Genomic DNA, 19,740 nt, shown 5'->3' with positions numbered 1-19,740 from the left:
AGTTTGACACCTTTTTTAAATGTTTAGCTCTATCAATAGCAGACATAGTAAAATCTTGAAATCTTGCCCTAAGAGTAGCAATCTTCATATTCATGTCCAATTAACTTCCCTAACAGAACTGAGGTTGAAAGTCCATGTCAAAAAGTATGAGAAAAAAACTTTATAAAGATACTAACCTTAAAATTTGCAAAACACAAATAAAGCTCAAATCACCTCAGAAATTATTACCATGATTGGGAATCAAGTAGATAAATTTGGGCGGTCTTGGCTATGAAGCTATAAGGAAATATCTAAATCAGAAAGAGTAGTAGGGACTAAGCATTATGAAAAAATAAAATTGACACAGTTGTCTCTAGAAGGGACTAGGGGCAGAGAGTAGTGAGGCAAGCAACTGTGACTTTCCATTATAACCCCATCTGTGCATGCATTACTTCGATAGTACTACAAAGTACAAATGTTGAAGAAAAGTAATCATGCTAAAAACACCCCAAAGTAAAAGCCTTTTAATTAACTCTATACGCATCCTGTTTTTTTCTGTGCCATCAGAATCCACTTAGAAAATACATAAAAGGATAAAGGGGCCAAGGTCAGTAAAAGTTCATCCGGTGACTGAAAACCGTAAAAAGGACTAACGCAATCGAAAAGTGTCTTAAGTTTGGAGGTAAACGGTAGGGGTCAGGCTTCGACGCGCCCAGGTTAGGGATCTACGCCAACCTGCGGACTAGGCCGGGAAGGCAACAAAGCCTCGCGGGAGGCGGGGCCCGTGACGTCACGAGGCACCGCCCCCTTACGCTACGCACTAGCTCGGCCAGAAGGTTTCTGGCGGCCCCGGCGCCATCTTGCAGGATCCTGTGACCGAGTGGGAGTGGAGTGGAGCGGCCGTTGTTGCCGACTCTTTCCTTCTCCCCACGGTCCAGTGAGCGGGTTGATAAGGCCATTGGCCCTCAAGCCGAGACTTGTCTCTTATTTAATTCTGGGGAGCGCCTGGCCGACATGAGTGATGTAGAGGAGAACAACTTCGAGGGCAGAGTGAGTACAAAGCCGCGGGAGCCGTCTTCGGCGGCGGCCCGATGCTCGGGGTTTCACGGGGACGGGCGCGGTCGGGCAGGGTTGCGGGGAGTCTTGCGGGGGCCCGCGGGGAGTAGCCTCTGGAGCCATCGCGGTTGCTTCCTATCATCCCAAGATGGCTTCTGGGTTCCACTCCTGCCCCAAACACCATGGATAACTCCCTCCCCCTTTTTTTTGGAATCTGACTGATACCTGGACTCCTGGGTTGGATTTCCCTCAGCAGTGCACCTTCCCTGCTCCCCACCCCTGAGGCTCCTTATCTCTGTTGCGAGGTGTGGGTCGCGGTGGCGGCGGGGCGGGAGGAGACGACCGGGAGTTCCCCTCCGGCCGGATAGTGGTAGGTGTTTCCTGCGGTGGCATTTCTTGCGACCCTGAGCATCGTAGAGGGTCTCGGGGTCGAAAGTGCGTGGGGCTGTCGTCCGGGCGGGGAGAACCTGGCGTGGGACTAGCTGGGGCCTGTGTCTCCTTGGCTCTCTATTGCAGTGAGCGGCCGCGTCTCTGTTGGAACCGGCGGCGTTGCGTCTATAAAGGCGAAAGCCTTGAGGTTGAAGGTGGGACGAGCCCAATGAAGTGGTTAGTCAACGACCGCACCGACCCTTAAGCGTTCTTAAGACGAGAGCTGTGAGGGGAAAACTACGCGAGGAGCCCTTTTCCCTTAATGTCCCTTCTACTTTTCCTTTCATTTCAAAATGAATGTGGAAATGCCATAACGCCTTATTTTTCTAATTCCTTGATGTTGGGTTGTTTTCCTTCTTTATATCTCAACTTCTAATGATTTTCTTCCTGTGACCTTTCATCTAAAAACTGACCGCTCCTTTACAGGTTTTTACGGTAAAACAAACAAACAAACAAACAAACAGAACAGGAATCTTCTTAGTCTTACATAACTGAACAAAGTCATGGCTTAGTATTTTAAAAACATCTGGTCAATTTATAATAAATCTCAACTCAAAACGTTACCTGAAAATTACAGGCCCTCTCCTGTTTCTTTTATCGACTCATCCCCCAGCAAAGAGGGCTTAAAGATTTTCATTATTTTGAGTCCATGAATATAAACATCACAAAGATACGTTATCCTAAGGTTAAGTGTACTAGAACTTTTACCAATAGAACTCTATAACGTTTGAGTTACATTTCCGAAGTTAACTCGTAGTGGAAGTTGGTGGGAGTGAATCAAGGTGAAACCCTGAAAAGAAAACACAGTCCCCAGGCGGCATGTTCCGGCAATTGTGTTGGTATTCTAGTCGCTAGGGGAAACGGATAAAAAACACTTACGATGTATGCTGGATGAAATGCATTTTGGTGGTGTTGGTGGTGTTTTTTTTTTTTTTTTTAATATAAACACCTGGAACCCGACAGTTAGAAGGTCGATTTAGGTTTTTGTTCTTTTTGAGGAAAGACATTTAAATAGATTAGAAACAAAAAGACTACTTTTTATGCCTTTAAAATTGGTTTTTGAAAATAAAATCTGGAGCATGGATATAAATTGGTAGTCGGACCTCCTCATTTTATGGAATGGGGTATTGATTGTCCCAACAAAACTATTTTAAATCATGGAATAAAAATATTTGGTGGTCGTTGTAAGCTGCTGTTTATTTTGAAAATGTTAGGTAGTTAGGAGAAGGAATTTTGCTGTCCATTAATTTTCTTAAAATTAACTTTGGTACAAAAAATATTTTGTTAATGTTTGGTTTTATTTGGAGTGGGGAAGTGAGGACTGCTATTTGAGACCCTGTTTCCCTTTTAAGTTCTTATTTTTTAATTAGTCATCAAGTCAAGGAATGGAGCAAGTTCTGGATAATTGTCAACTTACCCACCTTCCTTAGTGTTTGTGGTCATAGAAAATATTTTTCATACATAATACCAAATCGTACTTCAGAGCGAGTGAAGTCAGTAGATTGAATAATGAATACCCCAAACTGACTTATGTCTTTTTTGATTTTTTTGGTAGGTTGAGGTAATTGTCTTTATTTGTAATTCGTTGAAGAATGCCTGCTTTTCTGAGAATGTGCTTTTTAAAAAAATGTTTCCTAAAGCAATTCACTAGTGCTTTTGGTTTTTAAAGTACAGTGATCTGTTTTCTGCTAAGCACAAAGAGTAGTTTAAAATTTTTATAGAATGCAATTATTGTGTTATTATTTTTGTATCTAAATGTAATAACCATTTAAAGACTCAGAAAAGGATTTTCAAATGATGTTTTTGAGGTGTTAAAGTGATTGTCATACTAAAGACTTTTAACTGAAATAAATTAAGGAAAACATTGTTAGGTCAGTATTCAGATTTCATTTGCTTTATGTAAACAGCGCATATCAACCCCTTTTACTGAAAAGATGTTAGAATTAGAGAGTACCTAGAGACTGCAGAACATATTAAAGAAGCAGGGCTAATGGTAGTAGTTTCTACTTTTATGTAATTTTAGAATCTACGTCTCCTTTACCCAAATCTTTGATATATTTTCCAAGTTACTGCTCACAATTTTTCAAGAGCTAGAGTACCATGCAGCCAAGAACCTGAAATACACAGATCCTAGTCATTTGCTCTTTGCATAGTTACCTATGCTGTATGTATTTTAATTAACTTTTTTTAAAAGAGTGCACTGTACTTCAGTGTCTCAGAGCCATCAATAGATTTTGCTAAAAACAGTTATAGGAGCTAAATTTTACCTTTATAGATTACTGTCTGTTTCATTTTAAAGGACTGGAGTAAAAGAATTTTAGGGAAGAAAACGTAATTGAATTTAGTTATGAGTAACCTCAAGAGTTAAGCAACCAAAATTCCCTTCTGCCTGAGGCGAAACTGTTGAACATCTGCCTTTTCACTAAAAAGGCCAGGTGTTCTTCAGGGTAGGAGAACTGGAAGTCTTAAATTTGAGATGACTGACAGCTCAAATCTGGGTAAAAGTAAGTATATAATCAAGTACTATGATGGAATTAATAGGGAATTCAGAAAAATGCAGCCAAGCAGTTTTGTGAGCTCTGGGAAAGGGAAAGCTTTACCTAGTATGTAAAACTTACACTGGATTTTATGATTAGGGAAATGAATATATGGGTGTGACAATGAGTAGGTAGCTGAATAGTGAAAGATGGTAGATTTGACTAAATATGCAGTCAGATGATGAAGGGTTTTTAATTCTAGATTTAGGAATTCGGATTTAATCCAGTGTGCAGTAAAAGTCATCTCTGGGTTCTTAATTCTGGGAGTAGCATAATGAAAAGAATTTTAGCAAAGAACAGAGAAACTGGTACAGGAGGAGCAACAAGGCTCAGCTGAAATATTTAAAGAAGGAAATTAGTGTTCTTTAGAGAAGTTAAGAGGAGTGGAAATTAAACTTTCCTTATTTGTTTTATTTCCTTAATTTTTTTAACAAAACTTAGAAAACATTGAGTCCAATTTTTTTCTTATACAATGGTCCCGTGTTTTTAACAGGGGTTATTGATTTTTTCTTATGTAGGGGTCTGTCTTATAATTCTACAATTGTCTATGCTTTATAGTACAGTTGAAGAGGAAAAATACTAATTCTTGCCCCCTTTTCAGAGCTTGTTCCTACTTATTTTAGGAGACTCCTGGGGTTCCCCTTAATATATAAGATTGGATGGTAAAAGTGACGAGGAAAACACAAATTTATCTGTACCAATTTGGAACTAAATTTGTATGTGTTGATATTTTGCTGAACAGCAGAAATAGAGGAAGGTTTGTTTCTTCTTTGTAATAATAGGGGTGATGACAGCGCTATTCGAAACCCAGCTTGGTGACTGGCTGGCTCCTTTAAAAGAAAATTCTTAACTGGGTTTAAAATTTTTCTGTTGACGAAGTTTTAAAATAAGTATGAGTATCGATGAGTTTTGCCCTCTCTCCTAGGAAAAAAAAATACAAAAAAAATCTTAGTTCAGCTTCTTCAGCAATTTAATTTCCTCTCTCATTACATCAAGTTATAAAAGGGTAAGGCTTCCTTATAGTAGGGGCTGTAATAAACTTGAGATAGTCTTACTTGTCTTGGATTTAATTTATCTTCCTAAAGTTAAGTACGCTCATTATCCAATTTTAATGCTTTTTTTTTATCTTCCCATCATTTCAGCAAATATTTTGTAAGCTTAAGGAAATATTTTAATGCCCAAATTTTTATATTTGAGATTCTTTCATCGAAGGATGTTGATTTGCTCAATACAGGTAGAAGGTAGAATTTTTAAAGGGAGCAATGCAACTAATTATGCCCAGTACATAACTGTAATTTTACAAATTAATCATAGATGGTGCTTATGATTTTACCATCCCTAAAAAGAATAAAATAGTCTTGGGATCTGAAAGAATATCAAGAGATTTAAGTATTAGGAATGAAAGCCACTTGAAAAATACAAATAAATTTTATGGACTTAATTCTGTAAATGAACTGAGATTATTTACCTGTGGTATAATATGTGTAGTATAAGATGCGGAGTGTAAGTATGAAATGGCCATGAATAATCAGCATAATAGATTCCTAGAACTTGTGTGAAAACCTCTTTGTAGTATCTGTTGGTGCTTAGGCATCAAGTAACTTACCCTTATAAAAAGTATATATTCACATGCTAAGTGAGTTAATACTGATTTTTTTCATATGTTCTTAAAGGTTAAGCAGGACAATTGGAGGTGAGAAAAATGGGAATGATCAGATCAGGAAAAGAATCAGTAAACTTCGTAAAAGAAAGTTGAGAGGAATGATGAAAGGAAACATGGTTTCCCCTACTTTATGTTACTGCCATATATAGTTGTGTTTAGTCCTTATTGCCTCATGATTTTCACCAAAGGTGTGAGTGACTAGGCCTGACCAATCTGAAGCAGAGGAAAAGTTGACTTTTCCTTTGAACTAAGGCTTAGTACTCAAGATTCATAAATGCTTTATGACAGGATGAGAACGTAAGTAGAGAATTCTGAAACAGGCTCATCATTTGCTTTTAGTTGCTATTATTAGTTTTTAATATACTAATAATTTTAATCCTTATAAACTTGTTTTCTATACCTTTGAAATTGTCACTTATACACTAGCTTTCTGGACATAACAATTGGCCTGTTTATGAGCCACATTTAAAATTTGTACAAAAGATTATCATTTTACAGGTAATTTCACAATTGTGACATGAGTTTAAATTTGATTATAGCTGTATAAGTGCCAGTTCTTTGTTTAGCATTCCCAAAGTTATTCCAAACTTTAGAGAATATAGACTCATATAGTGTTAGAATATCTGTGTACCTTTGTAGGTACAAAGACCTCTTTAACTTCCCTCAGAATGCATTATACAGGTGTAACCTTAATAAAGGAAAATTATTTAGAAATAGCTAATGTTCAGAGGAGTTAGTATTCTCTTTTAAAGGAATTACTCTTATAGCAGTTATGGGTTAAGAGACTGGGAGTATTTCTTCTATAACCTAAGAGTCTGTAAAAGAAGCAGCCTGTCATATACTCAAGAGAAAGGATGCAGGAGTACAATAAATATTAAAAGTTATTTGAGTAATTTAAGTACCCTGCCCTTTGGACTTAAAATTTACCTAAATTCAATAGTGTACGTCTGTGAAACTAGATCTCCAATATCGTTAACTAGCAGGAAAATACACTTGAGAAAGTTTGTTTTAAACCCTTATACTCTATTCAGATAGACTTAAATTTGTGTAAACTTGGTACTATTACTTGGCATAAAATTTAAATTTGTCTTGTCATAATATTAGAATGGATTACAGCATAGAATTTAACATTGGTTGTTTATTTCAATGGGCTTTAAGTACTAAGCATATATATTGGAATTTTTTCCACCTATAATACACTAGCTGTATTAAAAGACTGCAGTTATTGCTTACTGTAGGAATTATTCATATTCTGCAACTGTGTGCATATATTCAATAACCGTTTTTCCTGGTTAAAATAGTATATGGTTGTTGGCGGTTATTTTCAGTGTGTAACATACAACTGTATTTTAACACAGAAAAGAAAGATGGTTCTTAGACTGCTTTATTGAATACTCTTAACTTTCTTAATATTTGTGGCTAACTAGGCCCTCCACCCCCATCCTTCAGATAGCACAAGAAATACCTCGATGATGAAGAATAGTTAAAAGAACAAACACATCATTTAAGCAAGTTGTACTGTGAGAACTTTCTGCCTGGCTTCTAGTTTATAGTACTTAAAGTATAATGGAAGCCTGTTTAAGATTTAAATTCATGATATGATTTGGTTACCAGTAAAAGGTAGAAAAGGATAATCTAGCATTTATTCATTAAAGACTTATTTAGCCTGGTTTCTAATGCACAGTTCAGTGAGAATATTTTGTACCAGCTTTTGAGAAATAAGTCGCTCTAAAGTGACCATTTTTTTGGTATTATAGAAAAAACTGAAGAAATGAAAGTTCATTTTATGCTTTGTAGTTTGTTTGCTGACAGTTATTGATTTACCTTTTTAAAGTCTAGTCTCAAAATTGGGGAAATTAAACCAGTAGTGACAGCTTTGTAACTAGGAGTTAAAGAGGAATTAAGAGGACTACTACTTAACCTTGAATGTTTCCATGAAGAAATTTATGCAGGTTTAGGTTTCCCTGATGCAAAAATTAAAGGGTAGGCAACAAAAGAGATCAGGTATTTAGGACACCTTGAATAATAAAAAGCAAGCCGCCTTTTGAAATATGCTGATGTCTTTTGGAAAGTATTCTTTTACGTCTTAATGCTTTGTTGACAGACTAAAAGGAAAATTGCATTTTTTTCCCCCCAATAAGTTGCTATGCCAGAAAAGGGATATAAAATTTAAGATGTTACTGAGTTACCTTGTTTACATTAATTCCTAAGATGTGGTCATTTTCACTGCTCTTGAATAATTTTCAATTATTACGTTTATGATGGAAGACTCGAAAATCAAATGTACACATACATTTGTATAAGATTTTTATTTCTATTCTAGTAAAACTAAAGGTTTTACAGTGTCACAGCACAAAGCTTTCTATTATGTATGTATAACAAGGGCTGTGGTGATGTTTATAGATGTTATTCCATCTACTGCTATTCAACAGTAGCATAAATGAATGTTGTACCAGAGGATCTGTTTTATAGAAGAGAAAGCCAAGAGAGAAGGGAAGATTGTCATATCAGCTTGGTTAATGAACCAGCCTGTGAGATTTCAAGACAAGCAAATAGCCATACTAAATAGTAAATAATGCCAGTTTTACAGTTTCAGTGAATGAAAAGGCCTAAATTGCAGTGCCTACTCCAGGCATCTGTTCAGGAATTTAGAGAGAGTGAGTTGTGGTGAAAGACTTTATTGTGTGTAGCTGAATGAGAAATGTTAATATTAATATTAATATTAAACAGAAGGTAGCTATATATTTCAGTTTTATTTTCATCTGAAAAAATAAATATGCTTAGTAGAATTATGTAAAATTATTAATAAATATGTCTTTTGACATTAAACTTGAAGTAAAGTAAAAGTTTTAAGGAAATTGCATGGTAGGTTTATGGAGTAAATGAAAATGGTGTGAAATTGGAATAATTATTTACTCTACTAATCAAGGGGCTTAAGTGGACAGGGAAACCAAACTGTCCCTCCTACTTTAGTCATAAGTGCTTCATATATCTATCAAATTAAAAGTGGGGGGGGGGTAATCATTTTTAAAGCATTTGATTGGAAAGTTTTGATTCATATTCAACTTTTTCAGAAGCCAGTTTTCTGGCGTAGGATATAGACACTGAAGGGAGTACAAATATGCATAACTGCATAAAATATGTAAAAACTATGAACAAAATGGTGGGATCAAAAAATAAAAGACCATGTTATAATTTTGTAATACTTCCTTGTACATATGATACTTAATGGATAATACAGAGTTTTGAAATGGCACAGTTGCAAAAGCATAACTTCACAAGCCAAGGGGGAAATTTTAAGAATTTCATTCTTTACCCCTTTCTTTTCTCAGTATGCTTGTTTTACTTAAGAACATACCTTTCTGGTTAAGTCAGAGTAAGCAAAGATAGTGGTTAAGGTTGGGAGATGTTAATAATTTTACTCATTTTTTTTCTGCTTTGAACCCCAGCATTTGTCCTATAATGTTTGAGTTTAGATGGGTTTGTACAAATATTTCAGCCTAGGATGCTTTGCTTTAACTATATTTTGATATCTTAGCATGGCTTAGTGGAAGCTTATTTTAAGATTACTAAGACTCTTCAGGTTATAAATTAGTGAAAATGTAAAGCACAGGTGGGGGGATTACAGTTACTGTTAGATTTATGTTTGAATTAAGTATTTATATTAAAATTGTTCCCATTTTAGGAACTAGGATGAAACATGAAAGGGGAGGAGGGTGAAGAGTATGGTGAAAACATTTAGAGAAATTCAGTAAATTCTCTTTAATTTTTAGAAACTAGACTTTTGAACAATTTTAAAGATTATAAAATTGTTTTTTTTTAAATAAACTAGTTATTTGCACTTTACCTGCTGGCTTTTCCATTTGGTAGATAACATTCTGAACTCCAGCAGAGTTTTATAATCCCCACGTGCTTAAATATACTAAATGTTCTTTTTCCATTAAGGTTAATGTTCGTGAAGAAATTGAAGAGTTTTTTCCAAGAATGTGGAAGATAAATCAAGATAAAAGAAGGCTAATGAAAAGTATTAAAGATCAGAAAATTAAAATTGAATGGGGGAAAAAATTGAACAGAAGATTGGTCAGATAGAAGCACTTGAATATTTTTTTAAGGCTATTTTGAATTGTTTGAATTGGGGAAGAATACACGAAGTATGAAAAATGAAAAACTCAATGAAGAATGAAGAGAAGTAGAAAGCAAGAGTGAAGTAGAATTAAAAGAATCTGGAAGAATGAATGGGTCCTAGGTTAAGTAAATGTATGGTTTATGTTCCAGTGTCTGTATGATCAAGTTGTAGATGAATTTGCATGATTACTTAGTTAATAGAGAATTGGTGCTCTGGTTCAAGTAGGGAATTATTGAGGACAGTTAGCAGTATTAACAATGGGTTATTAATGAGCTGAAATTTTTTCTGGAGGGTGTTGCCTAACCATTTGTTTTTCAGGAGCAATCAATATAAATAATTACGGTACTTTAAATGTTAGGTGTTAGGCATCTACGTGACCAGTGCCATTTGTAATACTGTCTTCTTTGTTAGGAGTCTCGCTCTCAGTCAAAATCTCCAACGGGAACTCCTGCTCGTGTAAAATCGGAGAGCAGGTCAGGATCTCGTAGTCCATCAAGGGTTTCCAAACATTCTGAATCCCATTCTCGATCAAGATCAAAATCCAGGTATGTGTTGAAAATAATACTTGAAGTTCTTTCTTTGTATTTTTCAGGGCAAAGTGGTTTTTGCTAAATCCCTCATTTCTGCTGCATTTTGTATAAAAATTTCACCAAAGACTCTGAACTCAAAATTGTGGAGTTTAGAAATAAATAATACATTCTAGACAAAGACTTACATAAGGTAGAATCATCTCTAAGCCCAATTAATATGTCAGATACTAGCTATTGAAACATTGTGTCAATTGATTTAAATGTACTTAGCATTTGAGAATTATTGCTTGATCTTATTTCAATAATATTTGCTCAACATAAAGTTAACTTGGCATGTAATTTAAAACAGAGAAAGTTGATATGTATATGTTGTACTTGGTTATCAGAATGATTTGAGAAGCTTTTCAAGATTCACGTTCCTACATCCTTTAGTAGATTCTGACTGTAGTAGGTCCAGTGTAGAATGCTAGTTGGATGTAATTTGGGGTGGGGGGGGTATCCCTGGGTGACCCAGAGCCCCTGCCATTACCACCTCGACTGACAACCACAAAAACTTGTTAGTGAACCACTGCAAGGTTCACTGTATCAGATGTCCCTGGTGTACTGGAGTGGGAAAAAGGTAAAAACAGCCTGGGGCAGTTAGTTTAATAAACTATTATCATTTCTTGATTAGAGACATAGTTGATGTTTTTGGAGAGAGTCTGCTTGCAAGGGAGCATGAAACAGAAGAATCATTTAAAAAACGATTTTTCTTGAGGTTCACAGCTATATCTTTTTCTATATTATAATCAAGATCCAGCCTAGTGCTTGATTTGCTAACCACCCTGTTTAATTAAATCTATATGTGAAGAATAGCACTGCATAGAATTTGGGTATAGAAATGGAAATGAAGGTATTTTCATTTAAGGACCTTTACATTTACTGACTTCAGCCTAGGATTCTCTTCCTTCGGGTATTCACTTATTACTTGATTCTCTTCTCTGCCCATGTTTAACACCAAAACATTAAATAGCATGGACTCTGTTTATTCCTTTAATTTGTTTCATAATACTTGTCACTGTCCAAATAGAGAAAAGGTGAGTACTCCTGAAGGGTTTCAAATTAATGTCTCAGTTTTCATTACTATTTAAAAGTAACCATTGGTATTTTAAATGACATTTTTTGTTTTTATTTATTTATTTATTTTTATTGAGGCTGTAAATTAGTGCTAAAGAAAATGGGAAGTATCTTGTTTGGGATTCTTGCACGAACACAGATTTTCTTTAAACATACCCTATCCCATTCCCCACCTCCAAATGATTGATTTCTTTTAGATAGTAAACCACTCATTTTGTAATTTTTGTTCCCACTCAGAAGCCTTTAATTGTTTGTCCCTTTCAGTAAATCTCTACCCTCAGCTTGATAGGCTTTTACACAATGTTGTCTCAGTCCTTACCTAATCTTTACTCTCATTACTTCCTTTGTAAGTATTCTAATTCCTTGTAGATTGTACTGTTTTGCAATTCTCTGATTACATCTCTATGTCTTTTCAGGGAACCTTTGCTCTTGTTCCTAGGACACTGTTCCCCTTTCTAACTAGTGAAGTCTGTTAAGTCTCTCAGCTTTATTGTTAGCATTCTTTTTTTTAAACAGTCTTCTCTTGTTTGTTTTATTCCCTATACCCATGTGCTCTCTTTAAACTTTCTGGCCTTTAGCTTTCGTAACATTTATTGAATGCCTTATAGAAGTTATTTTGTATGACTGTCATCACTACTGTCTGGGTGTTTAGTTAAGGATGGGTCATGTGAATAGGAAATAAATTGTTGCATTAATGGACTAAGAAAGATTATTGTCTGAGAGCAAGTAGAAATAATCGGATAGGAGATGAACTAGGAATTAGTGGAGAGATGGGTGAGATGCTATAGAAAGCTTGAAGAAATGAAGACCATTAGGTTAAATGGGCTTAATGAACTAATTTAGTAGTTGCTAGATTGCAGCAGGCTAAAGAAAGATTGGAAAGGAAATGATACTTAACAGTGAAGGGAATATAGAACTATATTGAGAAAGTAATAAGTGGTTTAGTCAAAGGGTTTTATTGTGGTAGTGATGGTGGTTTCTTTTGTCGGTTTCGTGATAAAATACACATAAGATTTACAGTCTTAACCATTACAATTCAGTGGTATTACGTACATTCACATGTTGTGCAACCATCACCATCTATCTTAACTTTTCATATATTGTAAAACTGAAACTCTACCAATTAAACAATGACTCCCCATGTTCCCCTTCTCACAACCCCTGGCAACCATCATTTTACTTTCTGTCTTAATGATTTTGACTACTAAATACCTCATATAAGTGGAATCTTAGAGTATTTGTCTAACATGCTTGTAAGGTAGAGTGAAAAGAGAGACTGTAGAAGGGCCAGACTAAGAATAAAAGTCCTATTGTAGTGATTAAGAGGATAAAAGGAAGAATACCCTTTCCTCAGAAAAGAGAAAGGAGCTGAGAATAAACAGATATATGTATAGGTCCTTGGCATTAGCCATTTTGTTTCAGTATTTTTACCTAAATTTATTTCTCTCAAAGGTCGAGGTCAAGGAGGCATTCTCATAGACGTTACACTCGATCCAGATCCCATTCTCACTCTCACAGGAGACGATCTCGAAGTAGGTCATATACACCAGAATACCGGCGTCGGAGGAGCCGAAGTCATTCTCCAATGTCTAACCGGAGAAGACATACAGGCAGCAGGGTAAGTGGTTTTTAAAAGTTAATAAAAACTTGGTAGCTGATAGATGATCACAAGGATGGGGAGTAGCCCAGCATATAGGGACTTGCAGACAGCAGTACGGTAATGATTATGTAGAACCAGAGGGAATATAGAGTAATCGGGGGAATCATTGCATAAATGTCTCACCATTGTACTGTATAATTGAAACTATAAAAAAAAAAAATCGAAGGCAAAAAAAATGAAAATAAATTAATGAAAACAGTCTTTCATGTCTGTTTAGTCATAGCATAATATCTTGCTTTTATGAGAGCCTAGACCATTGTTTAAAAGTGGTATACCAGAAACATCCTTGAGTGTACGAATATTGAAGTATATTTTCTTTTCACGACTTTAGAGTAGTTAAATGAAATTGGGGAAGAAATGGTATGTTCCAAGAATTAAAATGGAAAGCATAAACCGAATTGAGATATTGAGATAAAAAATCTTACAGTAGGTGGGGAATGGGCAGCAAAGAAATACCAAAAATTAGTAATAACTAGCACTTGTGGTGTTTAGCGCTGTGCAGAGTTCTTTAATATATTTAATACATCTCCGTGTGGCTAGTTGTTATATAGATAAGGAAATGGAGTCTTGGGTATTCGATATTGGGGTTTATTTGTTTTTTGGATAACAGGCAAAGCCCAGATTGCAACCCGACTCTTGACGCTCCTGTGCTTAACTGCTATGCTGTGCTTCTTCCATGTGATACTGTGTCATTTAATTGTGGTGGAGTCTGCTAAAGAATAAAAATGGGGAGGAAAGTCAAATCAGCAATCACAGATAAAGTCAGATTAAGTGCAAATCTGTAAGAGATATAAAGCATTTTAATAAACTAGCAATATGGCATTAAACTTAAGGATGAATTCTTAGGATACATTGTAAGAATTGCTGGACTAGAGCATAGGGTTGTTTTTATTCAGGTTGTATATTTCAGGAAAGGCCTAAGTGGTGTGTTGCGAACTGTAGGACATGGCTCATCTGGTTTTTTCCCTCTTCAGTTATTTCCAAGTCACTTGAAACAATATAATCTTTGTATTGGATGAGGTGTTCTATGAAAAATATTTATGTTTTAATTTTTACTTTAATTTGGAGCTTAAAATTAAATGATGTCTTTATGCTGCAGGCGAATCCAGATCCCAATACTTGTCTTGGAGTGTTCGGCCTCAGTTTGTACACAACAGAGAGAGATCTTCGTGAAGTGTTTTCTCGATATGGACCACTGAGTGGTGTCAATGTGGTTTATGATCAGCGAACTGGACGATCAAGAGGATTTGCTTTTGTTTATTTTGAGAGAATAGATGACTCAAAGGAGGTAATTTTGTTTTTATAATTACGTGTCAATTTGAAAATATTTTGGTATGCATGATTATAGTATTGAGTTACTATTAAAAGTTGATTAATAGACTTCAGTTCCATAAATATTATGTCCTCTTTCATTACGGACCTGATTCAAACTCTGCCTTTCGGTTTTACAGTTGGAACAGTCAGTTTTACTTTCCAGCTAATACCTCCTACTATAGGCATACCCTGATTGAAATCTGGCCTTATAAAGTGAGATGTATGTATTCGAGTTAATAGAAGAAGTGAACTGTGTGCTCTTTTGAATAATCCTTGTTCATGTTCCAAGCAAACGATTGAATTGACTTTTCAGAATTGTGATGTTTAGATTTATTCTGTTTAATTTTGTGCCTGATTAGTTCCCCATGTGTAGAGCTTCGTTTTCCTATTCTCAATACTCATCTATCATTCTGTTATATAATTGAAAAATAATACATGGAAAAAAATTGGCACTTTTTGATTTTTGTTTAGTACCATTCTTAATTTGCCTAACAGAATGAGTCTGATCAATGGCAATGATTTGAAATTGTGCTGCTCTAATGTATTAGACATTGGATTGTAAAGGAAGCAGTAGGCTTGCGTTCTCTTTAAGTTTATAGAAATCGAGTTAGAAAATTTCATTTTAAGGAAATTGAAGCTCATTGTTAAGGTTTTGTCAAACCTTAATAAATGGCAAGTACTGACATTTTTGTACCATTTTACATGTGACAATAGTTGCATATAGGTCATTATTGCTTTATGCATCAACAAGTACTTGATTGCAACACAGGCAATCATAGTGAATGTTATGTTATCTTTAGAAAGTAATAGAGGCTACTGGCATTTAGTGAATATAGGCCAAAGGTGATACTGAACATCTTACAATGCACATATAGCCACCCACAACATAAAATTAGCAGTCTCAAAATGTCAGTAGTGCTGAGGTTGGAATACTTTGGGTTATAAGTCATTCATGTAATAGACATTCTAATAGGCACTCATTGTTTTGTCAGTATTACGTTGTTTTGTTTTTTGTTTTTCTGTTTTTTTCTTTTACTATCATATATGGTAGTCTCCTCTTTCTATGAGGGATATATTCCAAGACCCGCAGTTGGTGCCCAGAAGCACTCTTTACAGGTCCTCTTTGGCTTCTCTGAATTGCCAGCATCACTATTGTGCTTCGGGATTGTTATTAAGTAAAATAAGGGTTACTTGAACATAAGCGCTGTGATATTGCTATAGTTGATATGATGACCAAGATGGCTAGTAAGTGACTAATGGGCACAGAGTAGCTCATACAGCATGGATACAGTGGACAGAAGCATGATTCACATCCTGGGAGGGATGGCACACAATTTAAAACTTAGAAAATATTTCTGGAATTTTCCATGTGATATTTTTGCCCCATGGTTGACTGCGGGTAACTGAAAATGCAGTTAAGTGAGACTACTGTATTTGTGCTTTGTTTATTCCTGTTCTCAAGAGATCAAGTTGTGAATTTAGAAATAACCAAGATATCCAAAAAACTTCTTGTAAATTTGTTGCAGTTGTTGAGTTAATGTTGCATTTATTGATATTAGTGTCAAAAGGCAAAGATGGGAATGTGAATGGAGGAGGTATAGAGACAGGAGCACTTATAGACTGGTATAGAGGTTCCTTTATATTTCACTAGGTGGCAGTGTGTTACCTAAGGAATGGCTTGACTAGTTTAGACTGTCACCTGAATTGTTACGCAGGCTTCCCTGAGTTAAGTTCCCCTTCTCTATGGCTGTAGCTGCCCAAGTCTTTCAGCACAGGCCTGCTTGAGTGTCCATATTTACCTTAGAAAACTCAATACTATTGTCATGCACATAGCAGGGATTAATAGGTAAAATCCTATCCCTTGTTGTCTGAAAAATAAGTTCGTTTAGAGAATTTTAATTTTTTGAAATTTCAAGTGGGAAATGTTATATTTGTTACATTTTTGGTATTTTCTTCTTGATGAATTATGCATGACTTATGTTTATTCTCCTTTAAAGGCTATGGAAAGGGCAAATGGAATGGAGCTGGATGGTAGAAGAATTCGTGTGGATTATTCTATCACCAAGAGAGCGCACACACCTACACCAGGCATCTACATGGGCAGACCAACTCAGTAAGATTTCATGTTTCCTAAGCTAAACTGTTATAGCCAGAAACCCACCAGAAATGTCCACAAAATTTTTATTAGTCCAAAGATAAAATTATTTTTTTTCTATAATTGAAATTGAAAGTTATTTAATTTGTATGTATTCTTGGAATCATTTGATTTACACACACACACACACACACACACACACAATTGGCCCATGAACAACTTGGGAGTTAGGGACACTGACTTCTGCAATCAAAACCATGTATAACTTTTGACTCCCCAAAAACTAGTAGTCCCTCAGTATGTGCCAGGGATTGGTTCTGGGACCCCGATGGGTACCAGAATCCAAAGATATTCAAGTGCCCTGTGTAACATAGCAAGGTCAGTGCATACAGTTAGCCATCTGCATCCTCAGATTCCCAACCCATAGATCAAAAACAGTACAGGTATTGAAAAAAAAAACTATACGTGGACCTGCACAGTTCAAACCCATGTTGCACAAGGGTCAATTGCATATATATATTTATCCTCGTGTGTGTGTGTGTGTGTGTACATATAAAATATATATGCACGTGGATAAAGTAAAACTATTACAGTGCATTGTTGGCCTTTTCCTTGTTACTATACAGATATGTGCTTTTAGGAAACTATTTCTACTATGTGGCTTTAGAAGCCTCTTTGTAAGCAGAAGGGTATTAATGCTTAAAAAAAACCAGTTTTCACATTGTGTAGAACATAAATGGGGGCTATTACAGTGGGTTTTTTTGGTTTGTTTTTTAATCAAAGACATTATTTTTTAAAAGTGAAAGAAGGAATATAGGGTTTCATCTAAAACCTTACTGGGGACAATGTAGAATCTGTCAAACTAAAGTGAAGAAGTGTTCCTATGATTAGGAGTTGGGAACACACAAAGAGAGGGGCTTAGAGTTTGAAATCACTGCCAGAGGTTTAAGCACTAGACCTTGAAATTGTTTTAGTGCTGGACCTCAGTGTAAGGTCGTTAATTCTCTTTGCTGTTTAGGGTTGGTTACTTTATAGTTCTTGATGTTTTTAAGTTGCTTTGAATTAGTCATAAAGACACACATCTGGGCATTTTGGTATTGTTTCCCAGCACACTTCATTTCACCTTGCTGAAAGGGTCCTTTTGATTTGGGTAATGCATTAATAGAAGAGCAATTTATAATTTGGAGAGTTGTGTAAAATTAGTCCTGATTATTTATGTAATGAATAGAAAGCCAAAGCCGAACACCATGGGCATCAACCAGCTAAGACATGGAGGTGTAATTGGCATGTAAGGGTTATCCTTTCTCCCTTGTCTTCCCTCCATTTTATTTTATTTCACTTAAGTGCCACAGTACTAAATGATACTAGAAATGATTGTTAACGTTGATGTACAATTTTAACATTTTTCTGTAGTAGTGGCGGTGGAGGAGGAGGTGGTGGAGGTGGTGGTGGAGGTGGAGGCGGTGGCAGACGACGTGATTCTTACTATGATAGAGGATATGAGCGTGGGTATGACAGATATGAAGACTATGATTACCGGTACAGGTAAGTTTTAACTTGTGGTTTCTGGTCTAAATTAGATGATATTAGTAGTATTTGGTCCTTTTAAATTATGTTCACTATGTATTGATAAAAATATTAAAAGATTTTATATGATGCTTGCTTGAGGAGATGGGAAAATATTATTTTCTCAAAACAGAACCAGAGTTTAATTAACTGTATTTGCCAATATTTTGTTGTGTCATACATATATTTACTGTTGTTGCAGAGAGAACTTAATAGTTATCATCTTGAGTCTATTATTTTGAATGACAGGAAATTTTTTTTCGCCTGCCTCAGTGGATTATGTGTATGTTAAATAATCTTTTATTTCCTACAGAAGAAGATCACCTTCTCCTTACTATAGTCGATATAGATCACGATCAAGGTCTCGTTCCTACAGCCCAAGTATGTACTCTTGTGCTTTTGTAGTATTAAGAACCTCATTTCTAATTAATAGTTGATTTTAGAAAATTAGGGTATATGGTAACTGTTAATGTTTGGAAAAATAACAGACAAATCAAACTAATTGTCATTTTGACTTTTTTTTTTCTCTCTCTTTCAGGACGCTATTGATAGAATGATTGCAGTTGAGGACATCTTTTCTTTTTCTCTCTTTCTCTTATGTTGTTTAATTCCGGATTTCCCTAAGCTTCTAATCCTTTCTACATCTTAAAAAAGAATTAAAAAAAAAAAATCTTTGGTTTATTTAACATCTATACTTTGTCGCTTGTATTGCTGTTTTCCATTCCTTTTATTATACTCTTAAAGATATAATTGTCATTTTGAGTAGTTGAACATCTTGAGTGAAAAAGAACCCCCGGTGTTACGTGCTTTTTTTTGTTTGTTTGTTTATATATTTTTTGTTTTATTTTGCTTTTACAGAAAATTACTCCTGGCTAATCAAATGAGGGAAAAAAATCTTTTTAAAGCTTCTTTTGTGTTAGATATTGTATTAGATATTGTATTAGAAATCTGCATTTATGACGAACTCCTTTTTTAACTTTCTTTTGGGGAAAATAGTAACACTTGAAGTAGTTCAGTTGTCACATTTGTCTGGGGTGGCATGGAGCAGTCACATAGTTGAGTGTAGAAAGTTTGAAGCTATGAAAGAAAACACTTGGTCATTTCTTTTGAAGAACGGCATTTTTGAACCCTAAAAATTACGTCATTTTTTAAAGATAGAAAGCTTGTGGACTCCTATAAAACATATTGTATTTAAAATCTGTTAAAACTTAAAGTGTGGTTTTTGTATTGAATTTATTGAAGTTTTGAGTATTAATCAGTGAAGGACAACCTTTATTATTTATTACTTAGAGCAATTGTATACTTTGCTGTTAGAAATTTTGGTATTGAGACAATGGTTACGCAGCAGGCTATTGTATAGTATAGAGTTCTTAGAGGATACGTGTGGGGAAAAGTAGTCTCCTTTCAAATAAAAGTTAATTTCTTTGAAAATGGGACTCTCTCTTTATTGTGTTACAATGGAAATATATAACTGGATTGATTTGGTAACCTAAATGTATAATCTTGTCTTTTAACCAGTCTTCTAAAAATTTATTTTACTCTCCCCTTTTTTGTTGACCAACATAAATATTGAATAGTATTCAGTATCAAGCACTATGCTAAAGGAAAGATAAATGAGATGGTTCACGTCTTCAAGAAGCCCACATTCTAGTAGGATAACACTAAATGA

At 35.3% G+C, this 19,740-nt stretch overlaps 1 protein-coding gene across 2 annotated transcripts; it reads left to right on the top strand.

Moving 5' to 3' along the window:
* Positions 1–812: 812 nt before the first annotated feature.
* Positions 813–19,502, top strand: TRA2A (transformer 2 alpha homolog). Of its 2 annotated transcripts, XM_016159587.2 has the most exons (9): positions 813–1,029; positions 9,610–9,921; positions 10,202–10,335; positions 12,889–13,054; positions 14,196–14,384; positions 16,408–16,523; positions 17,919–18,050; positions 18,385–18,452; positions 18,610–19,502. In XM_016159587.2, exons 4-9 carry the CDS (start codon positions 13,022–13,024, stop codon positions 18,618–18,620), a joined length of 549 nt encoding a protein of 182 aa, XP_016015073.1. In that variant the 5' UTR covers positions 813–1,029; positions 9,610–9,921; positions 10,202–10,335; positions 12,889–13,021; the 3' UTR covers positions 18,621–19,502. The 2 variants fall into 2 exon arrangements, with proteins under 2 accessions (XP_016015073.1, XP_016015072.1); XM_016159586.2 differs by lacking the exon at positions 9,610–9,921.
* The last annotated feature ends 238 nt before the right edge of the window (positions 19,503–19,740 follow it).

This window comes from Rousettus aegyptiacus, unplaced genomic scaffold (assembly GCF_014176215.1).
Source record: "Rousettus aegyptiacus isolate mRouAeg1 unplaced genomic scaffold, mRouAeg1.p scaffold_m13_p_13, whole genome shotgun sequence".
Taxonomy (NCBI): Eukaryota; Metazoa; Chordata; class Mammalia; order Chiroptera; family Pteropodidae; genus Rousettus; species Rousettus aegyptiacus.
This window is presented reverse-complemented; position numbering and strand designations above follow the sequence as displayed.

Coding starts and splice junctions, on each gene's coding strand:
- TRA2A (XM_016159586.2), top strand. CDS start 994: ATGAGTGATGTAGAGGAGAACAACTTCGAGGGCAGA. Junction 13,055..14,195: donor GAAGACATACAGGCAGCAGG/GTAAGTGGTTTT, acceptor TTTATGCTGCAG/GCGAATCCAGATCCCAATAC. Junction 18,051..18,384: donor GACTATGATTACCGGTACAG/GTAAGTTTTAAC, acceptor TATTTCCTACAG/AAGAAGATCACCTTCTCCTT.